Here is a 14112-nt window from a genome sequence, read left to right as displayed (position 1 = left end):
TAACATTCAAGGAACATAACTTTGTTAGCTGACCTCTTTCTTGTGGGTTTTAAGCAAACGAGCAGTGAAATGGGAGCAACTAGAGTTTATTTTGTCATAAGGTAGTGTGATTATGCATGACACGAAGTATTTGCTAGTCTAGTACTGGAGAAATTAGCGTTTGGATGCGCATTGTGAGCCTTTAACCCTTCTGGAGCCAAAGTGGCTGTTTTACTGTGGTAGTCCAGAAGGCAGAGCAACATAAATGTTATTTAAGACAAAGTCATTTTGTAACATTCATTCTTACTGGTAGACCATTCAGGATCTGAAATTAGTTTGTTTACAGTCAGTAGTCAGTTAGCTTACACTTACAGTCAGTCAGCACTGGTTATGATTACTGGTAAGCTACTGGCAAAAACAAATCATGAATGGCACAATTATCAAGATTTGAGTACCCGGAGCCACATCCCTGATGTATTTCACTAATCCTAATATAGGGGTGGCCATGGAAACACCATGTCATTCACAGTGAGAATGAATTTGTACTATTTAGATGAGGTGTATGATTTATCAGTGAGACCTGGTGATGAGGATGATAGTCTTGAAAGAGGAAATAACATTGATTAGAGATTTTTCAGAATTTGCTGACGAATCGGAGGAACATGAACATCAGACCTGCTTGACTGGTAAGAGTGACAGGAAAATTGGCGCAAAGAGGGTGGTGTGGTCTAACGTAAATTTCCTTTTCTCCAAAATATCATTCATAAGTGAGTTGCAAAATGTATGAAAAAATGCTGTTGATGCGACAATCAATGGGTTAGAAATAAAACATTTGTTGCCATTTATTATTAAAGTGATTACGTCACGAATTTCTAGCACCATCAAGTAGTATATTTGTGTGTTATTTGTACAAAATAAAATGTATGAAAATACAATTAGTGTTTCTGTTTACTTTTCATGCTTATATACCTTCTTTATATGCCCTAATTTGCCGGTGAAAAACAGAGAGACGCCAGTATCTGAACAGTACTGGGGGAAGTGTTAGACAACAGAAATTACCAAATCGTCTAGATTTTTGCAAATTTAACCAATGTAAAAACATTTTTATCAGGTGAGAGTTTGAGGATATATTTAGTAACGTTAGTTCTTACTTTTAATGTAAAAAAATTGCAATTTTTTTTTACAAATTTTACCATGGAAAATTCGTGACGTAGTCAATTTAAAATGGGTTTTAATTACATTTTGAAATTTTCTGGTAAATTATCAAAATAAAAGTTTTAGAAAAATCTCCTGCGAAAAGGGTTAAGTTTGAATTGACTAAAGATCAAGACACACAACAGCGACAACGGCTGACCATAAGGTTTGACAACATTTCAGTAAATGAGAAACTATTTTTTCCAATTAGCTTTGCACAGTCATGTGATAATGTATGGCAACAACCATAATGACAAAAATATTTAGACTTGTTTCTAAGTTCCAGCGACTTAGTCGCGCAACACTTCACAAATAGCCAATTACAACTGTAGATGTTTTCAGCACGTGGCAAAAACAACTCAGATCGCAATTTGGTATTTGTCAAACAAACAATTTTATATGTTCAACGAAATTTGGTTTCATAAAATCATGTACATTTATTGTGCAAGGGTGCCCCAGCTAACAGAAAACATTTGGCTGTCCCTAGCGCAGGACTTTGAAATCAATGGCAAGCCCATATAACATTCAATGGTCTCAAGTTTACAAATAACTTATGCCAGTCAATAATGTCTGCAGTTTCGCTAGTGCCAGTTGCTGCGACTTTTAAAAAAGAAGCTGAATGTTACAGTTGGTCATTGTTGCTGTTTTGGCCTTTTGAATAGCCGCTGTTCAAAGATAATTTGGGTAGTGTGTTACATCCTGCACACTGCCTACCTAAGAAACTATGCCACATAAACATTGCATTTATGCTGCATTTCCTGTAGAAACGAATGTGCCGTCACTGTAGTGCAGAATAGTTGCTAAGTTGGGTAATAATGTGTTGATTCAGTGTTTTTGCGCACTAACTTCACGCCTATGTATAAATTAAAGAGAGATTTAGGCTATTGTTTCATGTGACTAACAACGTAGATCGGATCACCTAAAACTTTATATCTGGCAGCTTGACACTGACAGCGGAAACTCTTTCATTACAATTTGTGCATAGGTGTGAAGTTATTGAGTAAAAATGTCATGTTAATCCATTTTACCTCATTATTTCACTCTAACATTAAAGCCAGACTACTTCTGCAAAAAAATAAGTACATGAGAGGTGAACAAGTTGAGTAGTAGTACTAGTTCATTTAAAGTCATATAAGTGAGTTCTGTGCATGATCTAACAGAACACACCCACAGGCACTTGGAACGTCTCAATAAAATAAAAGAAGGTAAATAAACAGTTTCGCCTATAATCACCTGTAAATGCCGGTCAAATGCTCATCTGCAACACACAAGTACACCACACGCTAGCGGCTGCACACTGACACATAAATATATAGCAGGTAGGAAAGCTTGCTGCCAAAATTCGCGTGACGCTTGCTTGATTTCATACGAATACAACACAAATATTCAGCCATTCTACCCCATCTTTGTTTCTATTTGAAGAACAGTGTTCACTTGTTATAAAAACATACTGTCTGTGTTTTTAACCGAGCTGTGTCACGCGAAATCACACAAATCCTGACGAAATTATCGCGTTCGCTCCCATTGCGCAGTTTATGTAAATGGCTGTCGGAATCAGAAAACACCCACCGGTGCTCTTCGTGACCTCATTTTTGCGCCGCAACGCTCCACTGGCGGCTTTGACGGGGCTCGTACGGGAGTTGGAAAGCAGCGTGGTAGTTTCCCAAAATGCAGTGCGCTGCCTATAGACCTGTACTTGCAGCCATTTACATAAACTGCGCAATGGGAGCGAACGCAAGAATTTCGTCAGGCTTTGTGTGATTTCGCATGACACAGCTCGGTTACGAACACAGACAGTATGTTTTTATAACAAGTGAACACTGTTCTTTAAATAGAAACAAAGATAGAGTAGAATGGTTGAATATTTGTGTTGTATTCGTATGAAATCAAGCGGGCGTCGAGAGAATTTTGGCAGCACGCTTTCCTAGGCCTACCTGCTATATATTTATGTGTCAGTGTGCAGCAGGCTGAGCAGCTAGCGTGCGGAGGCCAGCGGCAGCGTGTGACAGTGTGACTGTGTGTTGCAGATGAGGATTTGGACAGGATTTAAAAGAAATTGTCTGCAATAATAGGTGAAAGAGAGTAGAGAAACATGAAGACTTTGGTAGTAAATAGATTTCGTATTTGTTTAGCATTATATTTTTATTAAAACGCTCCAAGTGCCTGTGAGTGTGAACACACCGTCCGCTGATTATGAATCATGATGCCGAGGACTCACTTAATTTAACTTTAAACTGGGCACATAATTGCGCGATTCCTCGGGTTCCTTCACGTGACGTATATGCGCTCTCTGAACTCCCTGCGTGTGCTCACTAGGCCTAGCTTAGATTACCAGATACTTTTAGTATGGTTAGCGATCAATGATTGAAGTGATAAGAAATGAGAATGAAATCAGCCGCGTAAGGACGCCGCCATTATAAGATTTTCGTACAACCTGTAGGCTGTAGCCCTATCAGTTATACATTTCCAATTAATATGAAAAATAAGTATTATACAAAAAATCTGACATCATTTGCATAAAATAAAATGTATTTACAATTTTTACACTTAAATGGTAAACATTACATATTGTATAGTCTGAAATATAGCCTTCTTTTGTCCTCATCCATCACATCATAAAAGATGTTCCTATGTCTTTAGCGAGGCCGTAAGATTTGAAAGTCTAGTGTTTACCACATGTAGTATTGCACATGTAGTATTGGTTTTCTAGGTACAGTAGACATCTTTATAATCTTGGTTATTTATGCAAATGCAAGCATTTACATGAACCCATTGTCATTCAACCATCGATGGCAAAATACCAAATAATAATTAATATGTTTGCTGTGTAATTCGTATGATATTATTTAATATATAGCCTAGGTATAGCTTACCGTACCGGTAGTACTTTTTCTCCTGTCTGTCAATGTGTGTTTGTCAACAGTTTGATCAACTTCCTCTTTTCGTCTTCGATGTACATATCATTATAGTCTAGACTAGATGCAATAATGTAACCCAAACACAGGATAGGGTACCTAGGCTATAGGGTACACCCTATCCTGTGTTTGGGTTACATTATTGGGTGCTACATAGTACATATAGACTGTCCCTAGGACTTTGAAGACTAATATTTATGAGGATACAAATTAAAATAATACAACAGTGAGTTACATTTACTAGACCAATAATTGAACTTAATAACATAATAATTGTTTTTAGGGCACATCGCCTTCTAACAGTAACACAGTAAGCCGAGTAACAGTGACAGTGTTCAGATCAACAGCACAGCCACAGGTGCTTGGGTCATTGTTTCACACGGGCACTGGTCAACTCGACCCAACCGCCAACTCGACTCGCATTGTGATGAGTTTATCCGCCTGGAAGTCCGTCAGCTCGGCTCGTGGGTCGAGATGACCCACCTGGAAATCGGGCAGCTCAACTCACGTGCTAACTCATTTAAGATGTTTTACACATTCCGACGTCAAAACATCTATTTTTATTATTATTAAACCTTTATTGCATATAATTCACATACAAATACATGTACTGAAAGCAGTCTTTTACACAGAGAACAAATCTGATGGATGCTATAGTGTTGAGCTAAATAATAAAATTTACTTGATTTGAGTGCAATAATTGCAAGGTACGGTAGAGGATCATTTCTGTCTGGTTGATGTACTTGTATATAAATATAAGTGTGTGGTATTTTTGTGGGAATAACCTTTTATTATGCGTAGAGTATAATTTTGTCACACATGATCAATCTCAATTTTCAATCTCACATGAGTTAGCTGGTGAGTCGAGCTGCCCGATCTCCAGGACGGTCATCTCGACCCAGGAGCCGAGCTGTCCGTCCTCCAGGCAGGTAAACTCGTCACACGGGTCGGGTTTGCCGACGAGGCGAGTTGACTACGGACCGTTTCACACAAACACCATTCAAATGCTTAGACTCTATGCATACAGTCTACAGACAGTCCCACCATATTCACACCACTGCTTAAACTCGCAGAAGATTCTCTAGTGAATACAATTTGACATAATTTTATTATGGAAACGGCCAAGTGCCAGTGTGATCAGATCAGATCACTGTCTCGAGTGGAGTCTGCTTATAAACACATATTAAGTAGCTATTACTTATTACGTGGTATTAAATTTTAATTTTGACTACTCACTGGCCAAGCTTGGCTGTAATCTGAAACTACACGTTACGGGTCCGTAGTGCAGAGCAATATATACAATATTAAGTGTCAGTAATAACTAATAACCTTTTTAAATTGCTGCCCCATAGAACTCTCTTTTGTTATTTTTATAATGCCCGTGTATCTTGGAGCACTACAACCTCCATCATGCCGCATTAGTTATGTTTGATGAAGTCTATAGTGCTACAGCTAGCACTCTGGTATGTTGGAGCACATCCTTTGTGAAAGTTTGGCTATAGTGCCAATGGTGCGAAAGACACATGCTAAACTAATATATTACACGGCGTGTGATTTGTGGGTGTGTGTTCTCCGGATCACTACCCATGTTATAAAAAATCAGTAACACAATGTCTTGAGGGAGAATGAGAGTAGACGCATTATCTGGTATATGTTAGGACCTCAGTATATTGATCATTGTTAATGTTATCATCATCACCCTAGTCCAGAGTAATAGCTAGCAAGATGTCTTGCCGGTTTATGCAGATGTGACTACAGGAAAGGCTCCTTCTTTCCCAGGTCTATTACAGAGTGGAACGCCTTACCCACTGAAGTGATGACAGCCGAGAATCTATGTTCCTTTAAGTCTCTGATTACTGCCTAAACGACATCAGGGCAGTTTTTTAAGTAAAATTTGCTTTTTGTTTGTTTTTTCTTTAGAAAATCAAAGGGAAGGAAAATTTTATTTTTGTCTCGACTAGCGCCCTCCCGTTGGCAGAATCATCAGTATGTTGATGGTGGCCAATATAGAGTAGAAGTATAACAGCCTATTGTTGTACTAGATGCACATATTTACTACCACTGGCTAACTTGTTTTTGTGAGTAAAGGAAATGAGGAACCCCCTAGCAGGCAAGCGCTCAACGTGCTGGGACAAAAATGTTCCAGTCATTTGACACTCCCACCTCATCAATCTCAGCTAATACTCTGCCTAGCCCATCATTCGGGAATAGGACCCTAAAGTAGACTTGCTCCGAATTCAGCCGTCTATTTGTATGATTGTCAGGCACGCTGGGCAGCGAATATTAAAGGGGCTGCTTGCTGTTGCTCTTCACCAGTGCATCAGGTCCTCTCTAGGTAGTCTGTTGTGACTGTGAGTATGATTGATGCAATGTGTATTTTATTGGTTAGCACTCCATTTTTCAGGAACATATCCTAAGCAATACCTTAGGAATTATTGTATTATTGTTCTTCACTATCATTAGTGGAGTGTCTATCTGTAAATCTTTTTTTACAATTTATACAAAACGAAAGCTTGTCATCTTCGCACACTGATCATGCGTAAAATGTGATGGCCTGAACAAATATTATATTTCTTATTTGAGGAATACATTATAACAGAGTAGTGTCACAGGCTAAAGTACACGAAGTACGACATTCACTAACCTTGGTCGACATATAATTTATTACGTGTAAAATTTGAACCCTGCAACGTCTTGCACTTCTCTGCAGGCATTCATGATAACTTTTATACCAGCATCACACTTGATTTTTAGCTCAACTTGACATCGTCAAGCTGAGCTATTGCCATGGGTCGTCGTCCGTCGTACGTCCGTCCGTCCGTCCGTCAACATTTCGCTTCGGTCAACGATAACTTAGGAACTCAGAAGAATGAATAACTGTAGATTATTTCCAAAACTGTGCACACTGATTACACATGGTCCTGTCATAATTAAATATATTAAATATTTCAGTTAAATTGTTTTTCGTAATTTCAGATGTCATCATGGTAGAAGATAAAAAGCGAAAAAAGCACAAGGCTAAGCTTGATCTGAGTGTGTCTTCAGTAGGAAGTGACAATGAATCAAGTGCAAAAATGAAACGCAATCGAAAGAGAAAGAAGAAGAAGAAGAGAAATGACTCAGAGATTGAAGAATCTACAGATGTCGGGCCTGTGGCAAATGAAGAAACCTCAGACATAGTGGCCAAGACTGATGACACTGGTAATAATGTTAAATTTGTTGGTTTACATTACAATAATTGGGTGTATAATTTGGTTTCTCTTGCTTAAAACTTACCAGCATTATATTTCATTTATACAAAATATGTACTTGTGATTATAGCCTACAGTCAGAGAAGTATCCCCAAAGTCATCCCCTGCATTACAAACACAGTTACAAAAAATCTTCCCATATGAAATTTAATAATTATGGCTCGTACTTTTGTGATGCATAGCATAAATGTCCTCTTATAAATTAAACCAAGCTACCATATTTGTTTTGATTACTATTAAAATCCTAATGTGAATAGCACAATACACTGCAATAGGACTGCTGATCTTTAACTTATACAGTTGATAATATCCAACCCACAGATAATAGCATGGAAATTGACACAGGCTGGACGGTAGAGGATCAGGAAACCCTTTTGGAACACATGCTCTCACTGTTGCCAAGCAGAAACAACCTTACTTATAGTGTACAGATGAAAAAACTGGACTGGGCAACAATTGCCTTTGGGGCACACACTGGCGACGATTGTCAGAATATGTGGAGAACCATTCTGAGGCAGGTAATGCAACCATCATAAGATGCTGTTGCACTGCAGGAATTTATGTCTTTGTGTGTGAAAGAAAGATAGAGCTTGGCTTAGAAATTTTCTGCTATTTAAATATGGATTTCCTATCTACCAAACAGTTGACTGCCCTTTCTTTTGGCTATACACACACATATTGCTGGTCATCGTTGTAACAATTTCTGGCCTCCATTTTTAACTAGCTGAACCAAACAAAGCATGAATGTGCCCTTTTTGAGACTACAAGTGAATATTTATGAGTAAAATGTCTTGTGATTTCAGCTGAACAAGTATCGTACACTGGAAGTTGTAATTTCCGAAGCAAAGGCAATGATCAGCGATCCTGATTATGTAATCCTAAAGGTATCATATTTTGTTTTGTTTTAAGTCTGCACCAAATGAGTCACGAGTTAAACGAATGTCTGGAAGGGGCAGCAGTGTATAGTATAGTATTCACTTCATCTTAAAAATGTCACTATTATTTGTTTCAGTGTATTAGTTAAATGTTTGCAAGCATGAAATAAAAATAAAAATATATATATTAAAAACTCTTTTTGATTACCAAATTGACAGAAAGACTTTGCTCCGAAAAAACCAGTTGGAGTACTTATGGGATATGTGAACGATCATCAGGAAAAATATATGAAAAAACATCCGACAGCAACCCGAAAGCAGGCCTGTGAAGTGCTTTCCAAAAAGTTTTCAGCTCTATCAGAAAGCAAAAAGGTAAGTATAATTCTGTGTAGAGTTGAAAAAGTACCAACATATTATCAGGAGTGTATAATAGAGAAGAGTATGACAGACTCAAAACACAAGAAAGTCAACATTTTCATGCTCATATTTACCTATGATTGATTACGTGAAATCCAATAAAAATGACATCGGAACTAGCGCTGAACATCCAACTTGTCCTCACACTTTACTGTGTATCGATACCTCTTCTTATTATGTAGTTATAGCTTCGAACGTCAGACGTGGTTTCACTAATAAATAGTTAAATACCGCTAAGTGTCGAGCATTTGCAACTTGTAATGCCAGCAAGAGGCAGCTTTCTGTGAAATACCCGTTGGCGGGGTTCGGCGGGGATTTGCAACTCGCAACCAGCTCCGCACGCTGGATCTAACTTGCGGCACGGCTACAACAGATACAGATTTCAGAACTTTTTGAGATATTCTGTTGACAGACAAACCAACAAACAAACTAACAGGGGCGAAAACATAACCTCCTTGGCGGAGGTAACAACACCGAGACGGTCGCTGAGGCTGGCTGAGAAAAGAAAATCAATAGTCAGAGACCACAGTTACGCTAAGCATGCCAGTGGCAGTGGTAGTCAGAGGCACTTGGAACAGAGTCAGTAAAACCTTAAACTAATATGAATGCGGCACATTCACAAAATCTACCTGTTTATTACACTTCGACTAGAGTTGTGGCACTGTATATTGACTTGCTTTCACAAAAACTAGTTGCTCCCGCCCCTCGCCATTGCGGCGGGCGGCGGGCTTACGGGTGTGCGGGGGTCGCTAATCCACAGATATATATAGTAATCCCCGCCGAACCCCGCCAACAGATATGAAAGCTGCCTCTTGTTGGCATTACAGGTTGCAAATGATCGACACTTAGCAGTATTTATTAGTGAAACCACGTCTGACGTTCGAAGCTATAACTACATAATAAGAAGAGGTATCGATACACAGTAAAGTGTGAGGACAAGTTGGATGTTCAGCGCTAGTTCTGATGTCATTTTTATTGGATTTCACGTAATCAACCATAGGTAAATATGGGCATGGAAATGTTGACTTTCTTGTGTTTCGAGCCTATCATACTCATCTCTATTATTCACTCCTGATATTATGCTGCTATGGGTGCCATTTACTACATTTTATCACGCACTGTTTCTTTGACAGCGCTTTGAACACTTTGCAAATGTTGTCACGTAAAGTTTGTTTGTACTAAGTTGTAGGTAAGTTAAATATTAATTTCTCTGAAGACAACTGTTTAACAATAATCTATTGGTACTAATGCTGTTGCTTTGCTAGAGCTACTGCAACTATTACTACGACTTAGACTATCCCTATTACTTAATCACAGAATAAATTTATCGCATTTCATGATAATGTATGGTAGTAAAAATTTCACCCTAAGTAATTAACACTTCCAATTATAATATTGCGATTTCAGGAAAAATATGTCGAGGATTATGAACAAAAACTGAGTTTGTACAAAGTTCAGCTTGAGAAGTACAGGTAGAGTATTTTTGTTATTAGTTAAAGCCACACAATGCGCATCCAAACGCTAATTTCTCCAGTACTAGACTAGCAAATACTTCGTGTCATGCATAATCACACTACCTTATGACAAAATAAACTCTAGTTGCTCCCATTTCACTGCGCGTTTGCTTAAAACCCACAAGAAAGAGGTGAGAAAACTGACATTCTGGCGCAAACGCCGACTGTTTGCCAAACAATTTAGCCTCGAAGTGGTGAGGTGACGTCACATGTTTTTATCTTTGCTACACCCGTATTGCTGTACCGCAGCACCGCTGCACGGTTGCTTGGGGAAACTGTCAACAACATCGGAGAATTTGAACAACATTGGAGGTATTTTTAAATACCTTTTATAAGACAATGCGCAGTGAAATAGGAGGAACTAGAGTTTATTTTGTCATAAGGTAGTGTGATTATGCATGACACGAAGTATTTGCTAGTCTAGTACTGGAGAAATTAGTGTTTGGATGCGCATTGTGCGGCTTTAATTCTTATAATTATCATCTTACTTATCATTGGCACCTAACTGGTTTAACACAGTGTAAGAGCCAACTATATTATGGCTTAGTCTGTGTAATGGAGAATATATTGTCAAAAATCATAAGAGTGAATCCTTTACTGTTTGGTACATTTTATTGATTGGATATTGCTGTTTTTTAGAGGTATTTGATGTTATTTGACAAGTAATTTCCTTAACTGTGACTGAAACATTGCAATATTTTCACTTACAATTAGATCATAAGCTGACCTGTGAAAGACATTTACATGCACATGCACAAACGACACATACTAAGAAAATGCAAGAGCTTGAACTCTACATAACTGTAACTGTATTAATTGTTTGATAACTAAACAGTCGATATGATATTCCATTGTAAGCAGGCTGGCTACAGGAATGATACTTTGCTTCATTGCTGTAAGCAATTGTTGTGGCCTCATGTTTCTAATAGAGAGTTGTTGTTGGCATCTGCAGGGCAAAGCACAATAAGAATGATGCAACTCGGAAACCACCAGGGCCAGCGCCAACCATTCCAGCAAGTGGCCGAGATCTATTCATCATAACGAAGTATCATGAGTTTGAGGAAACACATCCCACCATGGTAGGTTCAGTGTCTTGCTGAGGGCAGGAGTGATACATATTCCTTGCCTAATTTTGATGTTGACTTGCATTGCTTGAAAACAGCACAGATTATACAACAGTTGTGTGAATGCTAAACAGATGATGGAACTGTGTGCTATTTACAATGATTTGAAGGAGAGTCAGTGAGATGGTTAGTTAACTGCTATGTGTGTGTACTTCATGAACGTGTTTTATTACATCAATAATGGGAATTTTTACATGTACACAGGCCAGTCTAAAAGCAAAGAAGAATGAACTAGCACAAGAATGGCAAGAAATTAGTGATAAGAAAAAGTGGAATAAGTGGATAAAAAAATTTTACAAGCACAAAGATGAATATGAGGTTGGTATACAATGAATTATATTACAGTACAATGAACTAACTGAATGACATTAATCACTATAGTCTATCTTTTACTTTTGTGCGATGTGATATTAATGATTATAGCTTGATTGAATAATCACTTTGCCTACAGCAACAAGAAAAAGACTGGATGCAGTCACATCCTAGATACAAACCAAAACTAAAATCGGGTATGTCTATGGTGGAACAGAGAATACGTAACAAAGTCCTAGGGAAACCGCTTCCAGTGAGGTGAGGTTCTTTGACAGTATCTGATGCCTAGTACTTTATTGGCACATTTTGTCATACGAATTTACATTGGTCCCCTTGCCACCAAAATGTCACAATTTGCATTGTAGAATGACAGAGGGAGGTTTTGGGTAATTGTTTTTATGAAAAAATGAATAGTTTTGTGTCACTTAGGCAACGTACACCATTGTTATTACCTGGCTCCATATAGTTGGGTACCAGAAAACACTCACCTATCACATGGTTCATTAGAAATCCTTATTGCAAATTTGGTATAAATGTATAATGATTGACATAAATAATCCATAACTAATATAATAAATAAGTAATATAAAATATATTAAAAATAATATAACATAATTCTAATCATAATCTTTTCATAATAACATTTTTTGTTATTTCACTATACCATGTGAAAATAAACCTCAGTAGTTTAATCTGCATTCACACCATTGTCCACAACTTTCCTACAATGTTTAATATTTTGTTATTATTGGTTATAATTGGTTGTGATTTTTGGTTATTATTCACTGATCATAAGGTGGAATCAAATATAACATTGCAGCACTTCCTCGCATATGTGCAAGATTTGTCTTTGGGAATCTATACAATGTGTGAATTCAGCTTACTACAGCAGCTTAAACACATTTATGTGATGTGACTGTTTTCACATTGTTACATACATTGTTACTTATGATAATATTTTTCACATTATATGTCACAATACACAATTTTGACATTGTGAATGAATTATACCATTTCAGATATCCCTTTGATTTGTATTACAATACAAAGGCAAAAGAGCTACAAAACATGAGAGAATCCGAGAAGAGAAAATGTATAGGAAAAAAGTGGAAAGCTATGTCTTTAAAAAAGCGTTCCAAATGGAATAAAAGGTTCATACAGGTATTTACAGTCAGGGTTACGGACAGGTACCTCTGTCAAGAACATTGCAACATAACTGCTTATCAAATTCAATCAAACTAGTATCTATTTCATAAAAGAAATGTCTCTTTACGCTCTCTATGAAAATTTTAAAAAAAACTCGCTAATTACGTGACGGCAAAAATTGTGAATTTATATAAAAATATGTTTTTTTTCTTATGTCTCAGAAACAGAAAAGATTTGGGACCTAAACTTTTAGCCATAAGGTGTTCATAGTATGAACTAAAAAACTGTCCCTGGAATTTTTCCAAATGCTTTCATTTAGGAAATGAGTTGAAAAGATGCACGAAAATTTGTACTGATTGTTAAAACACAACAATTTCCTAAACAAAGAGCTTCTAAAATATAATATTTCATAAAAATTCCAGGGAGCGTTTTTGTCTTAAATATGTTAGCATTAAAATGGAACAAAAAATTTTGGAATCGGAGTTGTGAGTTTTGAAAAATAGCTTTTGAAAAATCAGCAACTTCAGCATTTCTAACAATGGAGATATTAGCACTTTTCTACATTTCACAGTGATTGAATGTCTGTGTTTACAATATGTGTATGCTGTGATTTTGAACTGTTTGAGAGGCTACATACATAATATATACATATACATAGCTGCCCATGGGCGCCATCTATCAAATAAAATGGGTTTTGAAATTTCGACCGAAAATCACCTACAAACCCTGAATGTATCATTAAATTGTCATAAAAATTTATCTTATTGATTGAAAAAATATGGCTTATTATTAAAATTACTATGGCATAAATTATAAATGTTATCATCTGGTTGTAATCTATAGCATCTGGTTGTATCAGATTAAACTTCCTGGGCTTTGTATTTAAATTTGACAGCTAGTTTATTTGCTATACTTTATTGTCAGGCATCTGTGCAGTACAAGCAAGAACTTGCTGGGTTTTTAGAGAAGCTCTCTCCAGAAGACAGGGAGGCAAAGACTTCTATCAGGAGTCGTAACAAAAAGATACATTTGTTTCAAGGCGCGCCAAAGGCACCTCCAGCGTATGTACCATATATGTGATATGATTTTTTCCTATATCCTGCACATGAATAACATACTATTTAATTTGAAAATTTAAAACATGATTAACAGTTACACATTTCCAATAAATAATTCTTACTCTACAAAAAGTAGTCACACTTGTGAAGAGATCAAGAAAAAAAATTACTACTTTAAAGCCGCACTATGCGCATCCAAACGCTAATTTCTCCAGTACTAGACTAGCAAATACCTCGTGTCATGCATAATCACACTACCTTATGGCAAAAAAACTCTAGTTCCTCCCATTTCAGTGCGCGTTTGCTTAAAACCCACAAGGAAGAGGT

At 37.2% G+C, this 14112-nt stretch overlaps 2 protein-coding genes across 5 annotated transcripts in view; one reads left to right on the top strand and one right to left on the bottom strand.

Moving 5' to 3' along the window:
* LOC106805003 (nucleoporin seh1-like) overlaps positions 1–3594 on the bottom strand; it is a 16247-nt gene extending 12653 nt beyond the window's left edge. For both annotated transcript variants that reach the window (XM_014806460.1, XM_014806461.1), the window contains exon 1: positions 3392–3594. The gene's annotated coding sequence lies outside the window, so the exon portion shown is untranslated. The remainder of the gene's footprint in view (positions 1–3391) is intronic.
* Positions 3595–3783: 189 nt separating this feature from the next.
* Positions 3784–14112, top strand: part of LOC106805011 (nucleolar transcription factor 1-A-like) — a 16097-nt gene continuing 5768 nt past the window's right edge. The window contains exons 1-11 of one of the 3 annotated variants that reach the window (XM_014806473.1): positions 3784–3883; positions 7065–7289; positions 7661–7857; positions 8143–8223; positions 8434–8586; positions 10039–10103; positions 11098–11224; positions 11474–11587; positions 11721–11839; positions 12601–12742; positions 13652–13788. In XM_014806473.1, the coding sequence (XP_014661959.1) occupies positions 7073–7289; positions 7661–7857; positions 8143–8223; positions 8434–8586; positions 10039–10103; positions 11098–11224; positions 11474–11587; positions 11721–11839; positions 12601–12742; positions 13652–13788 (1352 nt within the window). In that variant the 5' untranslated portion in view covers positions 3784–3883; positions 7065–7072. Of the gene's footprint in view, positions 3884–6346; positions 6440–7064; positions 7290–7660; positions 7858–8142; positions 8224–8433; positions 8587–10038; positions 10104–11097; positions 11225–11473; positions 11588–11720; positions 11840–12600; positions 12743–13651; positions 13789–14112 lie in introns of those variants that run through there. The other 2 variants (XM_014806474.1, XM_014806475.1) reach the window with 2 other exon arrangements.

This window comes from Priapulus caudatus, unplaced genomic scaffold (genome assembly GCF_000485595.1).
Source record: "Priapulus caudatus unplaced genomic scaffold, Priapulus_caudatus-5.0.1 Scaffold96, whole genome shotgun sequence".
NCBI classification, from domain to species: Eukaryota; Metazoa; Priapulida; class Priapulimorpha; order Priapulimorphida; family Priapulidae; genus Priapulus; species Priapulus caudatus.
This window is presented reverse-complemented; position numbering and strand designations above follow the sequence as displayed.